The sequence below is a fragment of the Aptenodytes patagonicus genome, chromosome 3 (assembly GCF_965638725.1).
Source record: "Aptenodytes patagonicus chromosome 3, bAptPat1.pri.cur, whole genome shotgun sequence".
NCBI lineage: Eukaryota > Metazoa > Chordata > Aves > Sphenisciformes > Spheniscidae > Aptenodytes > Aptenodytes patagonicus.
The window spans coordinates 57,571,879-57,594,646 of record NC_134951.1 but is presented as its reverse complement, the minus strand read 5'-3'; the positions used below and the strand labels follow the sequence as shown (position 1 = coordinate 57,594,646).

The 22,768-nt window shown below is 40.5% G+C and overlaps 2 protein-coding genes across 2 annotated transcripts; one reads left to right on the top strand and one right to left on the bottom strand.

Annotated features, from left to right (window-relative positions):
* Positions 1-762: 762 nt before the first annotated feature.
* On the top strand, positions 763-21,042 carry TRAPPC3L (trafficking protein particle complex subunit 3L). Its single transcript, XM_076335475.1, has 5 exons — positions 763-829; positions 4,023-4,120; positions 7,018-7,117; positions 19,698-19,883; positions 20,923-21,042. The coding sequence occupies exons 1-5, from the start codon at positions 788-790 to the stop codon at positions 21,040-21,042; spliced, it is 546 nt and encodes a 181-aa protein (XP_076191590.1). The 5' UTR covers positions 763-787.
* On the bottom strand, positions 14,370-19,054 carry CALHM5 (calcium homeostasis modulator family member 5). Its single transcript, XM_076335474.1, has 2 exons — positions 18,401-19,054; positions 14,370-15,534 (listed from the first exon to the last, which is right to left on the bottom strand). The coding sequence occupies exons 1-2, from the start codon at positions 18,938-18,940 to the stop codon at positions 15,145-15,147; spliced, it is 930 nt and encodes a 309-aa protein (XP_076191589.1). The 5' UTR covers positions 18,941-19,054; the 3' UTR covers positions 14,370-15,144.
* Positions 21,043-22,768: the final 1,726 nt, after the last annotated feature.

Below are 22,768 nucleotides of genomic sequence, written 5' to 3'. Positions count from 1 at the left end.
CTTCCTGGCTGTTCATAGCAGGGATGTTTATGAATAGGGGTTATAATAGGTTAAGAATGATATCAGATCCCCTAGAAACATCATTAATGAACGTGCCATTTGCACAAGCTGGCAGCTGTAGCAGGTACACAGTTTATTCCTCTGGGAGTTTGGGTGCTCTAGATCTGTCCTGCGAACTTGCAGAAACATGGTGGTAGTAGTGCTTTGTAACCCACACCGCTCCTGCCTAGGCAGACGTTAACTCGCCAGACTAAAGCAGTCAGAGCTGACAGAAGACTATAGCTCCTTTAAGTTGAAAATGATCAATTTTTAATTAGCTTGTGCAGCAGTATCTTGCAATTGTGTTTTTATTCTTCAGAGAGGGAGCTTTTGTTAACTCTCCAAACACCAAAACCTGACACAAACAACAGAATGAATTTGCTGTCCCTAAAAACGTAAGACCTGTGAATCTCTTGGGGCTGCCCGGTTTGACTTCCCATGGCTGTTTGCTGTGTGTTTGATTACAAATCGTTCTTGTGGATGGAGCGGTTATTTATGTTGTGTACAGGGGCAGATCTGTTGCCAGTCAAATTCCTCCCAAAGGGCTTGGTACACGTAGAGAATAGGTGGAGCATCAGCAGCATTACAGATTGCAGCAAACACATCTCATGCAAAAGGCAGAAGAGCAGAAAGGAGAAAAGTTTAGAGAAGGGCAAGAGGAAATACAGTGACTGAGAGAAAACTATGCTGCTTGAGGAAGAAAAAACATGAACTGACAATCAAGTACATCAGGCGTTATACAAGCAACATGCCTCGGCCACCAGGAAGAAAGCAGGAGAACCACAAAATAGTAAGACATTTTTGTAATGTGCAATTAAAATTGTGCATGGAGTAAGAATAAGCTGTTATTGTATTGATGTATTTTATACAGTCATATTTCTGAATAGCCTGAAAGTACTGAAAGGATGGGGATGAGAGCAGAGGTGCTGGCAGCATTTATGGCTACAGTGGGACCCCCTTGTGAGCTGCCAACAAGCTGCCAGCTATTAAGCAGTGACATAAAAAAGCCTGCCCATAGGACTTGGAGTCTGTTTGACTCTGAGCAGTAATACTGAGATTTGCTCTAGGAGCCTTCAAATCTCTCCAGCTACCTTGACCATGACATGAAATCATTTTCAGACAGTCCTGCCCTCAACATGAATCCTTGAGGCCAAAACTCTCTTCTTGTTTTGGAGATAAGAAGCTGTGCCAGCCACATCTCTACCCCATGAACAGTTACAGGAAGAGATGGTTTATCTGGGACCGCAGCATACCTGGTACCCACTAGGTACTTACTCCATTAAAAACTCTGTGCCTCCTACATAGCAGACCACGTCTTCTTTTGGGGGTGATGTTGCATGAGCAGGGGTCCTGCTTCATCCTCCTAATGTTGTGTTTTTTCTACGCCATCCATAGAAAAAATCCATGGCATAGATCCACCATCACAGGATCTCAACATCTGGCTTTAAGGCCAAAATCTGATTCTTGGGGAAACAATGGTAAAACTATAACCATTGTCTTTGAATGTTGGCTTTGACCATTGGTCACATAGCACAGAATTCTGTCAGTGTTATATAGACCTGGTCTATATAACAGGAGTTATATAGACCAAAACTTCCTTCTTTTTCTGCACTTCATGTTAATATTCTCCTAAAGCTCCAGCAGTTGTTTTAAATATACTGCATGCAAGATTTTCCCAAGAGGCCTTCTTAAACTGCATGGTCACAAAAAGCAGTATTTTGTGCCATTAAAGATACCGGTTATTCTCCTTCTTGTTCTCTGGCAGTGGTGTGTCTAAATACAAAAAATTCAAATAGCAAGCTTCCTCAGAATCTCTATCTGTGGTTGAAAATTTCTAACTGTTTAGGAATATTTTACCACAAGTCCAAAAAACCAAAGTGCCATAATGCGGAAATAAGGCCACAGTGGTTTAAAAAACCCAATAATAGCACTGTGTCTTGAAGAGAATATGTTTGCATCTAAAAGTATAATTATGACACATGTATCTATGTATACATATGTATAACAAACTGAAGAGAGAGGAAGTTGCTAGTAAGGAAAAGAGAACATAGACAACTGTAGAAGACTGGTAACAAAAACAAAGTGACTGTCTCGCTCACTGGGCACTTAACTGCATGTTTTTACTTTATCTGTAGTGCTGAGATTCTGCACAGGCTTAGGAAAGATGGGCACAAAGTTTCTGAGACTGCGATCTGTTCAGAAGCAGAGGTCTAAGTGCTTAGAGAGATTTATGGTCAAAGATAGAAATTTCTGTGCCTCTGTGGTTAGATAGTCATTAAATGAAACACAGAGAGAAGGAGATGTCTGTTCTGTGTTTGGATGGTTCAATTCCACACAAGTCTTCCTTCAGGAACTTAGAGCCTTAATAGGAGTTGGGGCAGTGGAGAAGTTCCAGAAGGCTTTAAGGCAATGTTGTGTCAATTTCTGAAAAGGGGACAGAGGTCTCCACTGAAAAAGAAATAAAAGAATATAATATAATTAAAGTTAAGGTACATAAGTTTATGGAAAAAAAATACTCCAACGGATTGCAAGAGTGGCTGATAAATACAATTATGTTGATATAGTATGCTTAAGTTTCTCTAAGGCATTTGTCTTATTACAACACAGGCTTTTTGCTGAGACTAGAACAATACAGAACCTGTATCACATCCATTTACTCCATTAAAAACTTGTTAACGAGAATTTGGCAAAGTGTGCAATATTATTGTAAACAGGAGCTATCACCAAGGCGAGTTTAGGAAATGGTTCCATACTACTTAAGATTTTGAACAGTGACTTGTTAAAATGGGAACATTGATTAAACTCCAAGTTTTTGATGCAAAGGGAGCAGGAAGAGGTCTTTCCACCAAGCCATTCTTCCTTTCCTTCTGTGTTTGTTCCATTGTTTTCATTGGTATTCACTATTATTTTTCCACAGGCTGTAAACAAAAAAGCACCTCTAGTCTGCCCACATGCCACAGGCCTGTAGCACTTCCTTTAATTAATTCCTGTCCAAGTTAAGTGAGAGTCAACCTAGTCTCTCACCTAAAGGCCAGCTGCTACTCCTGCTAAATACATTCAATTCTGCAGTGCCATGGAGGTGATGTGGCAGGGCAGGGAGGGAAGAAAACTTTCCTGCAGATTGGCGCACAGCTGAAGATCCCAGACTAGTGCTTGTGACAGGATCTGTGCAGAGATATGCCTTTGACCTCTTCAGTTGCTCTCCATGCTCCTTGGGCAGGCAGCTGTAATCCTCACCCGTCCCCTTTATCTTGCTCATGTGGTGGAGCCATACCAACCACATCTTCTGTACTAAGATACAGAAATAATGTCACAATGAGTTTGCCCAGGCATTTGGAGAGCTAGTATTGACAGTGATTCAAGTTACTTGTAAAGACTGATAAAGAAGGAGAACTGTCAATGGGACTGATTCTTTTCTACGCTGCTTGTTGTTATTCTTTACACTTGTGCTGAATTATAATATTTTTTATTATTCTGAGCTAATTTTTTAATCTACTTTTTTTTTTTGGGGGGGGAAAGCAGCTGATGATCTGAATCAGATCAACCATACCTTTGTGAAGTAACTGGAATTTCAGTGTGTATACTGTTGTTCCTATTGTAAAAGGACAAATAGCTCATTGCCTCTATTATTCTTCCTGCAACTAAATGCTTGTCATTAATCTTGGATGGCACTTGACAGCATTTATCGATCCAGCATACATATGTGCAGTTATAGGATGCAAGAATGCACCTGATGAAAATAGCTGTATCCCAAGAAATGGTATTTCTGACAAGCAAAATCCCTGTACAGAGACTCAAGTGATGATCAGTTCAGGTTCTGTCACACTTGAATTGTGGATTTCCGTGAATACACATCCATGGACAGAAGTTTCTTTATTAATATAAATGTTATTTTTGCTTGCTTTTAATACAGTAGCAGCTCAAAAGCGTGGGAAAGTTTGATTCTAATTTGCTTCATTTTCGATTTCCACCTTTTCTGGCAGAGCAGAGAACTTTTTGTACTCACGTATGGGGCTTTGGTAGCCCAGCTGTGCAAGGACTATGAAAAAGATGAAGATGTCAACACCTGTTTAGATAGAATGTAAGTACTGCTTTAAATGTTCAACTTCATCAATAATGCTATTTGTCCACCTGAATGTTACCTTTCAGCTTATGAGTTCCAGCACTCTGTCTAGGATTACAGAGATCACGGGGATAAAGTTCAATATTCTGTCAACAGAAATAATGCTAATTTGTGAATTAAGATCAACAATTAGCTTTTGAGTTCTCAGAAGAAAAGTGTCAGGATTATTTTGATAGCTTACACTTGTTCCTTGTTGATCCTCTGTTATGCTAATTAATAATATAAACTTCTAAATTTCATCTCCTACATCCATGTATTCAATTTCAACTTCGGTGTTAACTCTCCTCTTCTATTTCTTCGTACCCATGTTATTTCAAACTAGACAAGCTTTTTGTTTCTCACAGGTATTTTCTAGTTAACATGAATTTCTGTGTTCACTGTCGATGTGGCCCTCCCATGGCTCCCCCTCATCTAGCTACACCATGGTTTTGTGACTTGGGCAGCTAAGAAGTAGTCACAATTCCAGGCTGCAGGGATTTGGCTTAGGTGACTCAGTCAATAGGCAGCCTCCTTCCGTGGTCAGTCGCCTTCCCCGAGGGTGTAATTCAGGTGTCTGACTTGATAACTCTGAATTGTCCCCTGTGGGGTGGCTCTCTTCCCCCCTCCCTGGGTTAGGGGCAGACAGGCCTCTCACCTTTAAGAGACGATACAGCAGTGAGTGAGGTAGCACAAGTGGTCAATGAGGAACTGGTTTTTACATGGATAACCTCTTTGGAAAATGAAGATCCTGTGTTATAGGATCCTGTCATCCTGACTGAGATTCCTAGGCATTATCACAGTAAAGATAGTATCACAGAAAATCAGCAAGAAACAACTTTTGAGCTGGTTAACAAGAAGATATACTAAGATCTTCAGCAGAAGAGTAAGGCTTGTGTTTTCAGGCAAAAATGGACATGCAAAATGGATTCACAACAATCACAGTGGACAGAATACCTGACCACTTTACTATTAATCTGAAAGTTTGCAAACAAGCTATAGTCCAATAGCTATCGATGGAAGTGAGTAAAAGAAATCATTGATTGGAAAAAAGAAAAGTAATTTCTTCACAAACTAAGAAGGGACAACATCCCTCAGATATTTATTTTATATTCATCTTTCATTCAGCTCTGATGAAAATCATACATTTCAAAAATACACAGACTTCTTTATGCTGCTACAGTAGAAATTACTAAAAAGTAGTTTTGGAAGATGTGGAGACATATTTTACTCCTTCTGTTTTTATTATTATAGCTGTTTCTATAAAATCTTTTTGGTTTTGTGTTGATAAAGACTTGATAAAATAATGACAGGTTTCATTAAAGCAATATGGCCATCTTTACTTCTGTGAAGATGAAAACAGCCCAGCTTGAGGAAGAAACCTTATAGATTTGCAGACCTGTGACAGTTGGGGACAGTATTCTTAGCTCTCTCTCTATATATATGTACATATATAATCTGTAGTGAGAAGGGTGTTTTTCACTGTACAGTTGCCAAATAGATGCTTGTCAATTTATTATTCATTTGACTTTGCAAATCTAAGGCATAAAAGTTGAAAAGGATGTAAGTAGTCTTGTACATCACCAACACATACCTTGCTAACTGCTGATGACATATTTACCAATGTTATTGGTATTGATACTTAGGCAATAAATAAATATTTCATTGTTTTCTGATGCATGACATACTGCAATTTTAAACTTCACCCTGTGAAAACCACTTTTCGGTCTTGTCATCACATTAGACATCAGATCACTTTTTGGCTTCTTGTCAAAGACGTGGTACAAAATTAAACTCCATCAAGTTCAGACTGCTTCACTGAGGGTGTAGGGCCTCTGACAAACAGGCAGAGACTGCCAACATCCACATAAATGGAAAGGAAAAATTCCCTAAAAACATTTCTGAGTTGAGTTCACATTCCTTCATAACATTTGTGTCAATCTCTTTCCCTTTTTCAAAAAATGCTTGGAGGCATAGCTATTTTGCACACTATGTAGTTACTGACCTTTGTTAATGTGCGAGAGCTAGGAATGAATATTTGTTTTATAAAAAATTCCATTAACTTCCATCCTTTTTTATTTCATTTCTCTGAAATTGTAGTGTTTTAAATACAAAATGAAGGTGGTGGCGTACTGAAACTGTATATTAACTAGCAACTTTTGGATTCTTTCTGCAACTAGTAGATGAAGGGAGAGAACATGTTAGAAAAAAGACAAAGAGGGAATTGTGGAGGAAGAGTGAAAAATGAGGTGAAGAGATAAGAGGATAAAGTGAAAGAGGTCAGATGTGAGTCTATTTCCTATGGGTTTTCCTGGCACCTGACTGCTGCAATGAGCGTGCCCAGGATTTGCTGAACTCCATACCAGCCCAGAGGTGAATGCTGTGACCTGAAGGGACACGGCATCTCTGCCTGTTGACAGAGACAGTGTGAGATGAACTCTGGGGATCACAGAGGAATGGAGAAAATCCTGTGCTATGTTATCCTATCCTATTTTTAGTGAGAAAGCAGTATTAATCAGGTGTATTATTTATATATTGTTTATATATTATATATCTAACATCTAATGTTTTTTCATATATGTAAATATAAATGTATGTATAGACAATGTGTATATAAACAACATTCGTATCATCCTTGCCAGGAGTATCGTGCTTGAAGGAGTATGACTCCTTAAATGACTACATGAACAGCAATCCCACTGTGCTGCAAAATGTGGTAGAAAGAAGAATCTAGAGCAGCAAAATCTGTTGTCCTCAAAGCCATTAATTTAGGAACACGCAGCTGTTTTGCTGAGAAAGCACAAGAGACAGGTTAGGGAGATGGTGGGTGGAAAGAAGTTCCTCATTTTGAATGTTAACTTTCTTTGTTTTCTCCTTAGGGGATACGGCATTGGTGTAAGGCTGATTGATGATTTTTTAGCTCGTTCAGCTGTGAAAAAGTGCCGCAGTTACTCTGAAACCGCAGACATGATTGCACAGGTAAATAAGATTTACATTCTCTAGAGCTTCATCAGCTTCAGTGGTCTTAGCTTTTCCCTCCTCCTCTACCAGTTTGCTCCAGAACAGTTGCCTACATTTTCCGCTATATCGTGGTTGTCTTATCATAAAACACTTATCTCCACAATCACACCCATGCTTCCATTGGGTGAAATACAGCCTTTTCCTTATCTACAACTTCATATCCACTGGTAGCTCACAGAGGTTGGCCTTGAGAAGAGATGTCGGTTTCTACCTCTGTAGCATAGTGCTACATCAGGCTGGGAAAAATACAACATTCAACAGAACACAAAAAATGTGATGTTTAGTGAGATAAGAATTTTGCAGATGGTCTTGATAAACCCACAGTAGAAAGTTTACCACATAGGGTCGTCAGAACCACAGAATTGGTTCACATGGGTATTAGTTTTATATCTGAGGACAGAGAACACAAAATGGGATACCACCTGTGAGAGGCTGCCAACCCCTGACCTAAACTGACCTTAAAGTCAGTTGCTAAGCTGAAATTAAAATTCTTCTATTCCTAGTAGCCTATGAGGTGTTTTGCCATTCGAATAATTAAAAAGTTTCTTTTTGTTTGCTGCAGCTTAAGCTGATTTCTTCTACTCTTGCCAGAGAATGCAGCAAACAACAAAAAATGATCCAGTTTTAGCAAACTTCAAATCATATATTCCCTCACTTTTTTCTTTTTCTAGTAGCATAAGCCTTAACCACCTCACACAGATCTTAAACTTTGAAATTCTTACTCCTGCCATCTGAATCTCCTCAGCATCTCTGTAATTATCTTAGATGGTTTTTAACCTTAAAATGGTAATATGAGGAATAAACTGCAGGATTTTCTGCGAAAGGAGGACTGAATGGTAGCAGAGAAGAACTGTAAGAAAGGAAAATGAGAGGAACATTTTCCTCACTACCCACAAACCTAATAACAAAATCAAAGAGATAAAATCGGAGTGGGTACTTTCGCCTTCTTTGTTCTCTTTTATTGAGTAGTCTTCCACACTACTGTCAGACAAGAAAGATCTAGGAGGAAATTTAGTGGCAATACGCGGGTTTCTGAAGATGTTTTTTTGCCCTCATGGGCAAGTCGGATTTCCTGGGGAAACTCAAAGAGAAATCCATAGGACGTCTAGCCCCTTTAGACTGCTGAGTCACTGTAAAGGAGGTGGTAGTTCATAGATATTGAGTTAGCTCAGACTAATACCTGCTCAGGTCATGGTGAATGATCCCTTTTATCCTTTATGATTTTCAGCTATGAAGTGTTGCCAGTGAAGATATGCCTGGCCTTTCCCAATGGCAAAAATTAACCACGCTTTGTAACAAAGAACTGTTTACTAGGTAGTCATTTGTTTTGAGGAGAGATCAGGGCATCAGTTAATTGAACTAAGATTCATTTCCATTGGCTCATTTTAAGAGACAAAAATATGCCTGGCATACTTTTTGATTGCTTGAGAATTACCAGCAGCATGAGCTAAATGTGCGCATTATGTTTAACCGCTGACTGCAGAACTGGCAAACAGCAGGCTTTCCATACAGTGAACTAAGGCACCAGTATATGCTGGTTATACAGGAGTATCTTAGTTCAAAGTGTACGTGGATGTTATCAGGTGATGTGTGATCCTGCTCACATTAACCATGTCAGAAATATCTACGTTACATCTGACTGAAACGGAGGGACAGAAGTTATGTTATCATTCCAAAATGCTTGTCATAGAGGACCTGATGGCTGTCACAGAAATAGAGAAAGGACCTCTTTGCATTTGCTGTTGCTGGTAGGGCTATAAAGTGCACATGTGCACAACGCACACATACACCATGATCTGCCAAAGTTTAAAGCAGAAGCAGGTGACATTACTAAAAGCCAGCCAGATCCCATTAGCTCATAAAAAAGTGGACATTAAACTCCTTCCTGAAGTAAATTGTATTTTGGAGTCTCAAATCAGGATGTTGTATAACAAAGCTCCTCCTTGGGAGGAGCTGAGCCAGGGTAGAGGATCCATTGGAGATAGTGAGTGCAGCTGAATGAAAACCATGAGACAAGCAGCATTTCAATCACTGTATTAAAATACACTGTCTCGTTAAAAGAATGATACCAGGCTGCAAAATCGCATTTTTGTTCACTTTTATGTTCTTCTTCAGGTGGTATTTGTACTTTATTTTCTCTGGATTTTCACGTATATGCCAGATATCTGGTTTTCTGGGTCTTATTCCTCATGGTTCCCTTATTTACAAATGCTTTAGTACAGTTGAACTATCATTCTTAAGTACAGGGGATTCAACAACAAAATACAGTGAAAAATTAACCATCAAAGTAAGCAAAAAGACACTATTTCTCTGCAGGCTGTACTTCAAAAGAGACTTACTGAGAGAAATAAAACTACTTGGAAAGATTGGAACAAACTTTAAAGCACAAAGTCTCTTGAAAAGACTATTTTTAGCAAACTAAAAGGAGTTCTGTAGTAGGAGTATAACCTTTCTGAGGCAAAATGTGATATGCAAAGCATTTTCACATTTCTTTGGCAAAATATTTTTTAAATAGTCTTCAAGCACGTTTGTCTGAGGCACATACCAACAAAACAAATGTAAAATGACCCAGCAAGTAATTGCAAATATGCTGTTAAAGTTATCTGTTCAGAATTACATGGCTGTTTACATGATCTCTTTAACTCTTCAGCAGTAGTGTTCTCAGCCAGGAGAAAGCGCTTAAATACTTAACTGCACTAACTCTTCTGAGGTAGAAATCTGTTTGAGGATGAGTGTGTAGAGTAAAACCAGTTAAAATTTAAAGTAATTAAGGCAGTTAAGCAGTTCAAGTAGTTAGAGCCAAACATCCTGTAAACATAGCTGTTATCTTGCAGTCTTTTGGAAAGCAAAGGAGAAGTCTCTAAGATCATGCTGTGGGTGTTCCCCGTGGAAGTGGAAAGAGATGAAGCAAAGGAAAAAACATAAAATGAGGAGTACAAAGCCAGCTTGCCATATTAAGAAATAAATACCAGAGGAAAGGTGCACCTAAGGCAGTGATTGAGGGCTCAAAACTTCAACCACTGGTTCAGATTGCAAAGCCTGGGATTTACTGCTAGCTTATACTGGACTGGAGAAGGGCCAACAAGTTTTGATGATGAGCCAAAGTGAGTCCTTCTACACTGACTTCCCATGGTGCTCACTGACTTCTCGTGTTGGTGCTGTGATTTTGTGTAGTTACAGTCAGGATTGAGTAAAAAGAGATAAAACAGGCCATGTAAAAGTAGGCTTTCTGCTCCCAGGCAAATTGGGATAAGAAAATGGAAACCAATTAAGGAATGGTATTAAGAATAAAGCTCAGCTGAAGCAGTAATGTCCAAGACTGGATTCAGAATTTGGATCTGAGTATAACCAAGGATTACTTTTGAAATGAGGGTGATAGTTTTGCTCTATAATCCTACAAAATAAAATTTTTACTTCAATTCCTCCTCACAAGACCTTGACATCATTGATCTGATCGAAAGAGATGCAAAAAATAAACAGCTTCTGGTTTTAGATCTAATCCTAGAACAATGTTACCTTCCATAGCAGAATGTCACCATGCCCCAGGAGGTGTCTGTGTGTGCTACAGGTGGGAGCAGCCGGGCCATACCCTCTGGTCCATAGTGAGCTAGTGCTGGCTCACAGGCTCCATAGCTGTGTTAATACGGTGCTGTGCCTAAGGATATAACCCTTGCTGAAAAGCAGTGACTGGAGAGATGGGCTGTACTGTAGAAGCTCAGTACCCCATGAATGCAGCAGACATCCCTGCAGCTGCTTGTAGAGAGGCCCTTGGGGACCGTCAGGGCTGGGGTGATCCAACCATGTCACCCCCAATCCCAGAGTTGTAGGACAAGAGATGTGATTCCTCTTCCCATGGGAGGTCTTGCCACACAAGGTCCCTATATATTGACGTATGGCCAGTTTGAAAGCCTGACAGAAGCTGGCAGAATTTACGAAGGTGGTAAATGTTGCTTTTCAGATCTCAACACAGAGAGGGAAATGCATACAGCAGGTTCCTGTGCTAATTGGTAAACTGAAAAATGAAGTGCTGCACTGTAAAGAGTAAAGAAAAGTTTGTGAGCACATAGAATCGGCAACAGATGGCAAGACCTTTAAAGCATCTTGCTCTTCTTGTGGAAAAGTACTAAGAATGAAAAGTATGCTAGCAAAAATGTTATTTTGGCTGCCTTTCCCCTTCTAAGCAGATTAATTCTGGTCCTTCATTAATCTTGTTACTATGTCATCTGAAATTATGGTTTCAATTTTTTTAACAGTCTGTATTATCACTTACTTTGCAACATTACTTACGCATACAATGTTTTGTAGTGAAAAGTCCCCAGTAGTATATAAAGGGACTGATGTTAGTGGCCTCCTAAATATTTCAGTAATTCTAGACTGTATTTGAGCACCATCAAAATGTTAATGAATTTTATTCTTGCTGCTTGAGAGAGATGGAATGCTGGTTGAGACTTTGAAAAAGGGCAGTGGTACATTTTTAATTCTGACTGCATAGATTTCTTGTTTGACATTTAGCAATATATAATCCCGTAGAGTCGCAAGTAACATTTTCAAAAGAGAGATTTTGCTTTTTACAGGTGTCATTTTGATGGTGAACCTATGTACATGTCTAAATAGATATTCTTTTTTCTTCCATTTCATATAGATAGAAGTGAGATGGATTTATGGATGCAACTTTCAAAACTGCTTATTCGTTTTACTTCCCTGTCTTTTGGAGTCACAAAGAAAGATCAAAAAGACCTTTGTTTTACCCTCTGAGAAGTCGTGTATGGTAGTTTTAAAGGAATTTCTGTCCAGTCATAGCCTGGTTTAAAAAAAAAAAGTTCATATCTATTAATTGAATTACTTATCTGTGTACTTAAAATATTTTTTCTGCTGAGACTTTTTTACAGTTTTCACTCTATAGCTTTGCAATTTTGCCTTAAATTGGTGCTCCATTGCAAACCAGCTACTGGTTTTGCATAGTTTCCATGCAAGTTCTCTTTTACACAGGAAATTTTAACAGTAGAATTTGGACAGAGTCGTCATACCGTAACGCAGAGTACAGCTGAAACTAAATTGAAAGCATATGAGGGCCTGGCATGGTTAACTAGTTTTTGTTCTTGTAACAAAGACTTGAAGTTTGACAGAGCAGCAGATGTGTAGCGGAAGAAGAGTTAAGAGAATTTAAATGAGAAAATTGCGTTCTCACAGAGAAGAATAAATAGTAAACTGAGGGACAAAGCACAGAGAACTGAGCACAAGTTTCCTGTTTATTTGTGCACTCATATTTTGATGGGCATCAGAGTTAATGCAAAATCTAAATTTTCCAAGAGGAAATGTTGATTCTGCTGTTTGGGGTTTTTTTCCAGTTTGTTTTGGATAGAGTTGACAATAGTCTTTCTGAGCTGCCATGGTAGCTGCTGAATTTTAATTCAGGGACAGTGTTGATACAAAACAGCTTTTGCAATAGCTGCTTGAAGGACAGGGTTAAATTTGCCAAAACCAGACTCCAGTTGGAAACATAGGGTCAAACTGGCTTTTATTTTTGTCTGTTTTTAATAGAAGTATCCCAGCATCCACATGGCAATTGCATTAAGTCACAGGCATTTTGGTAAGACAACACAGTTAGAGTAACACAGCCCTGGGAACGTGGGTCAGTGAAAGACTTAGGCTCCTACCAGGCACATGTTGCAGCACTAAGTGTTCAGCAGCTGCTCTTGGAAGTGGAGACACTCTCAACATGAGCTACCTGTGAACATGAAGCAGGGTAAGGATGAGGAGAGGAGAATGCACCTTGGTTTTGCCCCTCCACAATAAAGAAGAAAGCCAGGGTGGGAAACACTCCTGTTTCAGATGGTCCTGGCTACTCAGGTGCAGAGCTTTAAGCTTTTTCCTGAGGAAAAAGAGGGTGCCAAAAGCCCAAAATGGGATCGCTCTGTCCTCCCACCTTTCTCTCTGCCAACTATGCTTTTGCCTCTGTGTCCCAGCTCCTATACCACAGTGGAGACCTCATTCTTACATCAACCCACTTGTTTCCCATATTCCTTGATCAGCTCATTAACCTACTTAGTGTCCTCCCCTTTGCATCCCTGCTTGCTTTGGTTTTCTGTGTACCAGTGAGGAAGGAGATGGAAAGATGGCTTTGGGAAGGGAAGTTTGGCCTCAGCAGTGGGGACATCCTGTTAGGTGGTGTCTCCTCTCCCTTTGCGTGTGGGGAGGAGATGAGATGGGGCTGGGCAGTAGATGTTGGGGCATCTCTCATAAAGAAAGAGAAAAGCAGACAAATGGGAAGGGACGTGTACCCTGGAATTAGATAGTTGCTATACCAGGAGAGGAGCCTGGGGAGAAAAATGCATATGCGCCAGACATGGTGTCAGACATGCCTGCTGTTGTGGTTTTCATTTTGGCTATGTTGCCTCTGTGCTTTCAGCTTGCAGCAGGTACATTTAGGCATATAACATGTTCTAAGTCAGCTGGGATAAAAAACTTCAAAACATTTGCTCAAAGACCACAAGTTCTTCAAAACACACAGAGAAAATTCTAAGCACACAGTGAAATTAGCGCTTGGATTTTATTTTAAAAAAGAGTAATGGTCTGTAAATGCAGATAGATGTGTTTTTCTGCTGAAGAACCGCAGTGAGTATGAGAACAGCTGGGCAGAGTACCCTGGTTTCTTGATAAAAGCCTGATTCAAGCAGAGCAAAAATATGATTCTTTGCAGACTCAGAGAGACTGGCAGTAAAATGCTGCATAAAAGCCTGCCCAATCACCCCAGGGAAAGAAACTTGGCACAAATGTTGTTCTCCTTTTATACAGTATTTGCAAAGACTCTGGACACCCCATGTGAGAGCCACGTGGTGAATTCCAAGCGGATGAGGTAAAGCATAGGGCTCTGGGGTGAAACGCATTTGTCAGAAGCACTGATCGTGCGGTCACCTCACCTGCGTTGCCTGCCGGTCCCTCTTGCTCCAGACACTAAGTTTCCTAAGATATTCAGAAAAATGAAAATCAGCCTGCTGCAAAAATATTTTCTTGTCTTAAAATGTGGAGTTTCCTTCCAGGCCCTCAGTCGTACACTGACTGCAGGCTCAGTACAAACGATATTACATAGCTCTACAGGCTGCACCCAGTGCCCGAAACCCACTCAAAACAGGAGCTTTATACCCATGCAAAGAGAAATTCTCAGTGGGAGAAGATAATACCAAGTACTCTACGGAGGCAAAATATCAGTGATGCGTTTTTATTATTGTAACAAAGCACTAACAACAACTGATTATCTTTCAAAATAGCATGTTATTTTTTAACAAAAACACAAAAATGCCAAACCATTTGGTAATTTCAAGTTCTTGGTACCCCACACTTCGTCTATAAGATTTGTCTAAAAAATTACTTGGCACCTCACTGTCAATGGAGGTCACTACCCCATGTCCCAGGCAGATGTCTCAGGGACTAGAAGACCAGGGCTGATGGATATGACCATCCGTGGCATTCTAGGTGCAACAGGAGTCCAAAGACACCGAGATGCCTTGAGTGACCACTGGTGCCTCAAAACAATACTGTACCTGCAAATGACCTGAAAGCAAAACCTTTACTTTCTGTGGGCTGTCAGAAAGCCACACACATCTTCTACTATTATATTCACACCTTTTAAATAGTGTTACTTTATGATAGTCTCTTGATTTACATAGGATGAGCATACTATAGCGCCTTTTACATAGGATATTGTTACAACCCTTTTGTAGAAGTCATTATTCATCTCTTTTTGCTGTCAGCTCTTGATCCAGAGCCAGCGACGTTAGTAGAGCATGCACCCTAGGTGCAATGGAGGACTGCAGCCTTTTCACTGATGTAGGGAAATAATTTCATTCCATCCTTTTGGAGCAAGTTTGTAACTGGGAGGGAACATGATGAAGAAGAAAGATGCCATTGCGAAAAAATATAGAGATGAAACCAGCTAGAAGTGTGTTATATTAGCAAAATATAAAAAAGCTGAAAATATATTTGATCTATGGTATTTCCCTTCTGTCCACAAAGTCTAGCATTGTCTCTCTTTCCTCATTGATTTCTTTCTGGCCTTCCTCAACTAGCCTGTGAATTGTGCTATAATGCTGTTTGCTACTGCTGAAAGAGTAGAGCTGGGAAGCATCTTCCCATGCCTGAAAAGCTGGCAGGGGAATCACTTCTGGTTCCTTGTTCTCAAAAAAGCACTTCAGGTTTCGCTCGCTCAGCTTGGTGGCATACAGCTGGAAAATCTGCTCCAGTTGCTCCTTCTCCTTCTCCGCGTATACCCTCCAGAACATCAGCTGGAGGTGGCTGACTTTCGACTGGCAGCTGGCGCAGCAAGTGGTTAGCAGGGAGAGAAGAGCTGTGGTAACTATCACACACCAGCCTAAAATCTGGGAAGACAAAAGAAATGAGTTTCAGGTTAAAAAGGCCCAAGTGAAAATGCTACTTAAATCAAGAGTGTCTGACAGAGCGACCGCACTTTTTATGGAGGGCCTGCTGCTCCTCTTGGGACCCTACTGCAGGCGTCTCATCCCAGTTTGCATTTGGTGCCTGGCATTGGTGTTAATGGGGCACCCATATGGAGACCAAAGGGAAGCGGAAGACGTCAGGCTTGAGGCTTCTCAGTAGCGCTCATTTTGATGTCTGTTTCTCAGGAGGCAAAAGCTGGTTGATTTTTACAGTGGAAGGTAAAATGCTCAAGAAAAGTTGGCTTATACTAGAGTCTGACTGCCTCCCCATCCCATTTTATAACAAAGGGAACTCGGATAACAACGGCTGAAGAGACATGTGCAGCACAACGGCAGTGGCATGTTCAGGGACAGATGATCTCGAATCAGACGTCAACTACAAGACTGTGTATGAAGAAAAATCTAAGAGAGGTCTAAATGATCAATCAAATAATGTTATGGCTGAACAGAGCTATACAAAAACCAGAGCGGACCTGAGAGCAGGAGTAGTGTCTGGGTAATTTAGAGAGGATGTTGATGCAAGTTTATTGCAAAACTATAACCATCTGGAATGTAGTGGATTGGAATTGCTCACTGAATTCTGTCACACAAAGGGAAAAGTGCACAGGGAGAATAAAATATCACAATCACTAGATGGTAAATGGTTTTCTATCTCCTGAAAGCGTTAAATAAAATTACCCAGCAAGAACTAGGATTAAGACACAATTCTGAATTGTGGTGAACTATGAAACCAAAAAGGGTAAGTAACTTTTGTCCCAGATCAGTGAACCTTTTAAACTGTAACTATATTTAGATGTGTTGTTTTCAGACTTCTTTTTAATTAAAAAAAACCCCGAAACCAACAACTGCATTAATTAGCTAACAGGAATATAAAAGATGGTCTTAAATTTAAAAAGTGTTCACCAATTCTTTTAGCAGGAGATTCACTGAAATCTACGCTATTCTTGTGAAATTTTTTTGACTTTGATGAATCAGCCCTTCATAGTGGAAAATCATTTTTATGCCAAAACTGGTTTAAAATTACCTTCTTGCCCAATCCTGTGAGAATGCTGAGAGGAAAGAGCATGAGAAAGAAGAAATAGCGTGTTCATTGGCACTGGAATAGAGCCCAATTCATCTACACACTGCTTAGAAATAGTTGCTGTATTTTCAGAGAACTTTGCTTTTGCTGAAATATGCTTTTCCAGCATCACTCAGCTTTTTTTGTAGCAACTTCAGAGTTTGACAAAATTCTGTTAAGAACATTTAAAAAGAAAAAGCTACTTCCAGGATTAGAGCAAGGGCTGAGGGTGGAAAAATGCGCTTGAAGTTGTTATTGTGGGATGTCCTCCTCTAAGGAGAGCAGAGGTGTGAACACAGTTTTTTCATGCCTAGTGCCACTGGCCTAGCCACTAGTTTTACCCACCTACTCCACTGCAATGTGTAACATTTGCAAAAAAAAAACCCACTTGTTTTCAAACAGTGGAACAATTCCAGTGTGGAACAAATCTTCTAGGTTTCAGAGACCCATATGAACTGGAACTCATTTCCCATGCTGCAACCTTTCTCATGTGAACTCTTGCACTGATGTTAAAAAAATAACCGCCAGTAAAAATCTGTGTTTAGCTGAGGGAATATAGAAAGTTTCCTCAGGGAAATATGTGAAACAGAGAAGCTTGACAAACAGTTATTCTTAGGGACTGGCTTGGAAGAATAGCTTCGCTTTCTTTTATTTTTCCAGTCACTTTGTACTGACTGATGATCTCTATGGGTATTTGAGAAACTGCTCTTTTTAGCAGCTTTTCACTTTCCTGCAGCTTGGAGAATGAACCCATGTATTCTCATGCTATAAACCAAGTCACTGGTCTTTCACTAGTTCCTATATATACAACTTAATGTCTTAAGCACTATTTGTTATTTCCTTCTAGAACTCTCAAATAAATTGCTTTGTCTGCAGTGCAGGCTTTGCCTGCATTCCAGTCCTATTTGCATGAGGACTTGAAAATAAAACCGGCTTTTGGGGAGGAAATGGTTCCAGATGGATACAATTGTCTGACAAAAACTTGCTGGCTCCACAGAGTGTTTTTCCTTCCTGCTGACAATCATCTATCATTTTTCCATATCCTTTTTTTCCTTTTTTTTTCTTTTGTTTTGATTTTTTGTCTCTGAATTTATTTACATTACAAGGCAGTGAGCAGAACTGTATCACACGAATATAGTAAAATGTAATACGCTCTCAGCTTCGTATGTTCTGCTTGTTTTATTTTAGTGTTTCCTCCTTTGTCCAAGCAGGACAAAAACATGCTCTCATCTGCCATCATGAACATGAGGAACACAAACAGAAACATACTATGTAAGCAGTCACAAATCTGTCACAACTCTTATTTTCCAGTATTTTTCTACTGTTAGTGACTTAAGGTTTCATTACAGTTATCATGATGGTATAAAATAGGAGAGTGTGGTATGGATTTTTTAATAGGACAGATCCCTTTAATGGAGTGACATCTGTTAATTCAGCCTCCTAAATAATCCAGTAGTTTTTTCCCTTTAGAGCAATCTTCATTCAGGAAGAAAGCTTTAAGTTATCTGGTCTTATTGATTCTGCCGTCAGTGGGGCCCCCCAGGAAGTATGGCACAGCTCAAACTGAACTAAAAGATGGATTGATTCTATTTTGCAAGGCTGCATCATCCCAAAACTTTGTTTATGTGAAACCAACGGTTTTGTCTTAGCATCTGACATCAGGATCTTCCACAGATAAATCACAGCGGCAGTACAAACTGCATAATGCGCTTTCTTTATTTTTCTTACCTGGGACTGTGCTTGAAGAGTTCGTTTCAGTTCGTCACTCTCTGAAAAGGGCATGGAGCTTTTGTCACACGCTACCTTGTGTAGCTCTTCAAAGCACTTTGCAGATTTGCTGTGGCAAACTGCATGTAAGTAAGCAGGATTTTTCAAGCCACTCATGGCACATTCGTAAAAAGTCCCGTTGAGCAAAGCCACAGAAAGCCACATCACTGGGGCTACCAGAGCGTTTAAAGTGATTTGTCCGAAGATGTAAAAGAAATGGCAGATATTTCCTCTGGGGAATATTTTTCTGGGATTCACCCAGCAGCCTGTAAAGAGTTTCCAGGTCTTGCTGTTCAAGAAATATCCAATAACTAGCAAAACGAAAGCTGGGGAGAAGAGAAATACCAAACCGTACCTGAAGTTTTCATTGCTGCAGGGGCATCTGAAAGCAACAAGAGAAAACACACGTTCACCTCCCATTGTCAGCAGTGCCATAAAACTGTAACCTATAGCAGTTTTCCGGTTCATAAAGAATTTCAGGATTGTTTGGAAACCATCCATGTCTGATAGTCACTAAAGAAGTAAAAATCAAGACACTTTTATCTTCGGTCGTAGCAGTCTGTAGTGGTGTAGCAGGGGAGAGATCTCCAGAGGAAGAACAGCCTGCTGCTAGCCTGCCTGCGTACGCGCTGTCTAGATAACGCCATGATGTCACTGTCTGGAGAAACGCGCTCACTGGGGACCCCTCCACTAGCAGCGCAGATGTTGCACATTTACAGTAACATTCATCGGTAGTAGAAGGAAAGCAAGCAATGCTCTATATAATCAAATAAGTTTGCAGTCTTGGCAGTCTTATTCTTGGTGAGTTGTTGTTTTTTTTGTGACTGCAGATGGAGATGAGAGTAAAAACACACACACTCACCAGTTGCAGGAGTTCTTGAGCTGTGATTATCAAAGCTGCTGGCAATGTAGGGAAGGACCTAATATAGATGCTAATGGTCCCAGGGAAGTGTGACATGACTGAAAGGAGACGAGTGATAATAGTAAAACCACTTTGTGTGGGGTTGTAAATGTAGGAACATCAAAGACAGAATAAGCAGCCTTCTGCTGTACTTCCCTGGAGTATCGCGTAGCTCCAGATTTGCATCTCTGGCTCAAGGTGATCACAGAAGAGACAAATCTAGTTTGGTTTCCAGCCTGTCTGGCCCTTGCCCCTGTTTTCCTAGGGTAAAGCTGGTCTACAGGATGCTGCATCCTAAAGTTTCGCCTCCGGTTTGCACACAACAAATTCAAGCAGCAGAGTTTCACCCTTTTGCAGGTTGCTTTCAAGATGTACCTTGGGGTCACCCCTAGTGTGAGCTGCAGCAGTGCCGCAGGAAATGAATTCTCCTTAATCCTGGACAAAAACCCACTAGTGGACTTTGTGGAGGAGCTGCCAGCGGAACGAGCATCACTTTGCTACTGTAACATCCTCTGCGGGGTGATTCGAGGTGCCTTGGAAATGGTAAGGAAGTGCACGTCTCTTTTCTCCATTCTTTGTTAATATGCAGAGGCACAGGAAAGCAAAACCACTTGCTCAGATAAATGATGGAAATTTAGTAGTGTTTAATCTCTCTCTCAGATTAAATGTCTATATCGAAATAAAAGAGGGCCAGACTGATCCTGGACCCTGAGGTAGAGAAGCACCCTGCTTGGCTCTTCAATGGCTGACTCAGGTGCAAAAGCCAGGTGGGACTGGGGAGCCAGCTAACACGTAATGTGGAGAGCCAGGCGGGCGTGCTGGATGACTCTGCTGCTCCTTGAACCTATCTCATTTTCCTGCATAGGTGTTACCAGTAATAGCCATCCCTGATTCTTTCCAAATACGTGAAGATAAATAATATTCTCAGGTTACCGCAGCACCTGCTGAAAGGGAGAACAAAGTGTGGATGAGTAGAATGTTAAAACCAAGGCATCAGAAGTGTATCAGATGGCATTCCAAATTTTGTTCTTAAATTTAAGACTTTTACAAAAGAATAAACAAAGGGCATCATTTGAAAGTCACTGGGTTGTACAGCTTCTGTGGCATTTTCTGGAAGATAACTTTTGGGCTGCTTTATGTCTCTGTCAATATCTAATTTGTCATATATCTTATGTTTCAAGAAAACAAAAGCTGTACAAGTATTACGTATGTACGTCAGTCTCAGAATTACAGTATCTGATATAAGACTAATTATCAAAAGTATTATATCATAAGTATTAGTACATGACCAGGAAATTTTGTGATCACAAAATCATCAAGTACACAATTTAGGTTCTCAGAAGAAAGCAAAGCACTGGAATGAAGGGTAATTTGTATTACACAAATTCCAGTGTATATAAACTTCCTTTTTATTAACTTAGTTGAGAAAGATATTTTAAAACAATCTAGAAGTCTGTTTCTTATGAAACCTGAGAAAGGGTGTCCCCTTGTGGTAAGAGAGAGAGAAAAAGCTCGTTGTACTGGAGGAGGGGGAAAACCTGGGCATTTCTTTGCTGAACTGATCAGACCTGATTCTTTCTAGGTTCACTTAGCAGCAGAAGTTACCTTCCTCCAGGACAGGCTGAAGGGTGATGCTGTGACGGAAATAGGAATTACATTTTTAAGGAAGGCTGAAGACAGAAAGCACAAAAGAAATAAATGAAAGAAATACTGGGAGAAACGCTTGCTGAGGGATATTTTGTGCCTTTTGTTTCTGAAGAAGACATGCAGGGTAAAAATGGCTTCGCTGAGCCAGCTGCACCAGTCATACATTTGAAAAGCAAAGAGAGCCGGGCAGCAAACAGGAGGGGCAGAGCAGGGGGAGAGCAATGTTAATTGTCATGACACAGATATCAGTATAAAAGATCAAAATGGCTTACCCTTCCTTCTCACATAACCATGCTCTTGAGCTCAAAGTTTTATCTCAGTATTTAGTGCACGCTGGATGCAAATTATTCATTTGGACACCAACTGTTTTCAGCTAAAATGACCACCTTTCCCCGTTTTGTTTGTTGGCAATGTTTCAAAGCATGGTTGCTAAGAGGTGCTTTATTTCCCTGGCTGTTTGTGGTTAGGAATAATGAACTCATCTGCTGTGATTGCTGTATGCCGTGTCTCTCTGTCAGGTGCCTGTTTTGATGCGTAATGATTTGCCATTCATTGTCCTCCACACCGGACGTCCTGCTCCTTTTGAAAGCAGAGGGGGCTGCGCCTTCACTGATGGCAGCTGCCGGTTCGGTTCGTTGTGGCTCTTTCAGGCCCCACATGCAGTTTTGCTGGCATGCCTGTTCAGCCCCATGCATACGTCAGGCTGCAGCACTCTGATGACCGCAGCAATGCTCGTGTTGCTTCAAGCTATGGGCCTTTTCATGTCAGTCTTCTCTTCAAGACCACTGATCTTATGACCAAACTGAACAAAGCATGGCGTATTTAATGTGTAGTCGCTGTGGATCTGTACTCACCTAAGGAAACTGGAATAAAAATTCAGAGATTGCCACACAACTGGTTTGCTGGTCATTGTGTCTGTTCTTACCTGCCCTTCATCACCAGCTGTTGAACATCTTCCCCTTGGCAGTGGACTTGTTACCACAACATGACTGGGAAGTAGAGAAATAGCAGCCTTGCAGAGACCTGAGTTATAGGAAAGGTTTACTGTTGTCTGGTGTAATGCAAGATATCTGGGTAAGGGTTGGACAAAACCCAAGTCCTAGCACAGTACCCTACTCACAAAGCCAGCTCACCTTCTTCTCACCAAAGCACTTGTTTTAAACCGAAATTCAAACCCTCAATTCAGTTCAGTGAAGCCCAGAGTTAACTCTGGTTTTATCACTGCGATTTGTACCCTCATCTCCTATTTTTCCCTCAGACTGTTTACCTCTTAATCCTGCTAAGTGAGGGGCACTTCTTACCTTGGGGACAGCAGGGTTCCTTCCCACCAGGTCTGTACAATCCTCATGATAATCTTTCTCCCTTCGTTTGTCTTAACAGTGTTGTACAGTGGTGGCGTAGTGTAATGGAGCTTTAAGAGAACAATTTTGTATGGAACAAAAACTAAGCTGTTCATTATCCAGCCTTGGGCTCAGCCCAACCTGCTCGGAATAACCAGTTACAACATGTAACAACGTGTTACAACTAGTAACAAGTTTCCCTATTTTTTTTTTCTTTTTTTAATCAGGGCTGAAAGGTCTTGTGGAATTTGCTTCATTTCACTGCCTGTGCAGGAGCCTTCGGTGGTGTTTTTGCTGGTTATGCCCAGCTGGCTGAGATGGACATGTGGCAACTTTGGCTGACCACAAAAAGGTTCTTTACAAGGCAATGGCCATTTTTCCTTTTTCCAGCAACATCCTACCAACCAAATATTCTCCTCTTTTTATGATCATCTTGAAAGT

Coding starts and splice junctions, on each gene's coding strand:
- CALHM5 (XM_076335474.1), bottom strand. CDS start 18,940: ATGGATGGTTTCCAAACAATCCTGAAATTCTTTATGAACCGGAAAACT. Junction 15,535..18,400: donor CTCTTCAAGCACAGTCCCAG/GTAAGAAAAATA, acceptor TTGTCTTCCCAG/ATTTTAGGCTGGTGTGTGAT.
- TRAPPC3L (XM_076335475.1), top strand. CDS start 788: ATGCCTCGGCCACCAGGAAGAAAGCAGGAGAACCACAAAATA. Junction 830..4,022: donor AGCAGGAGAACCACAAAATA/GTAAGACATTTT, acceptor CTTTTCTGGCAG/AGCAGAGAACTTTTTGTACT. Junction 4,121..7,017: donor AACACCTGTTTAGATAGAAT/GTAAGTACTGCT, acceptor TTTTCTCCTTAG/GGGATACGGCATTGGTGTAA.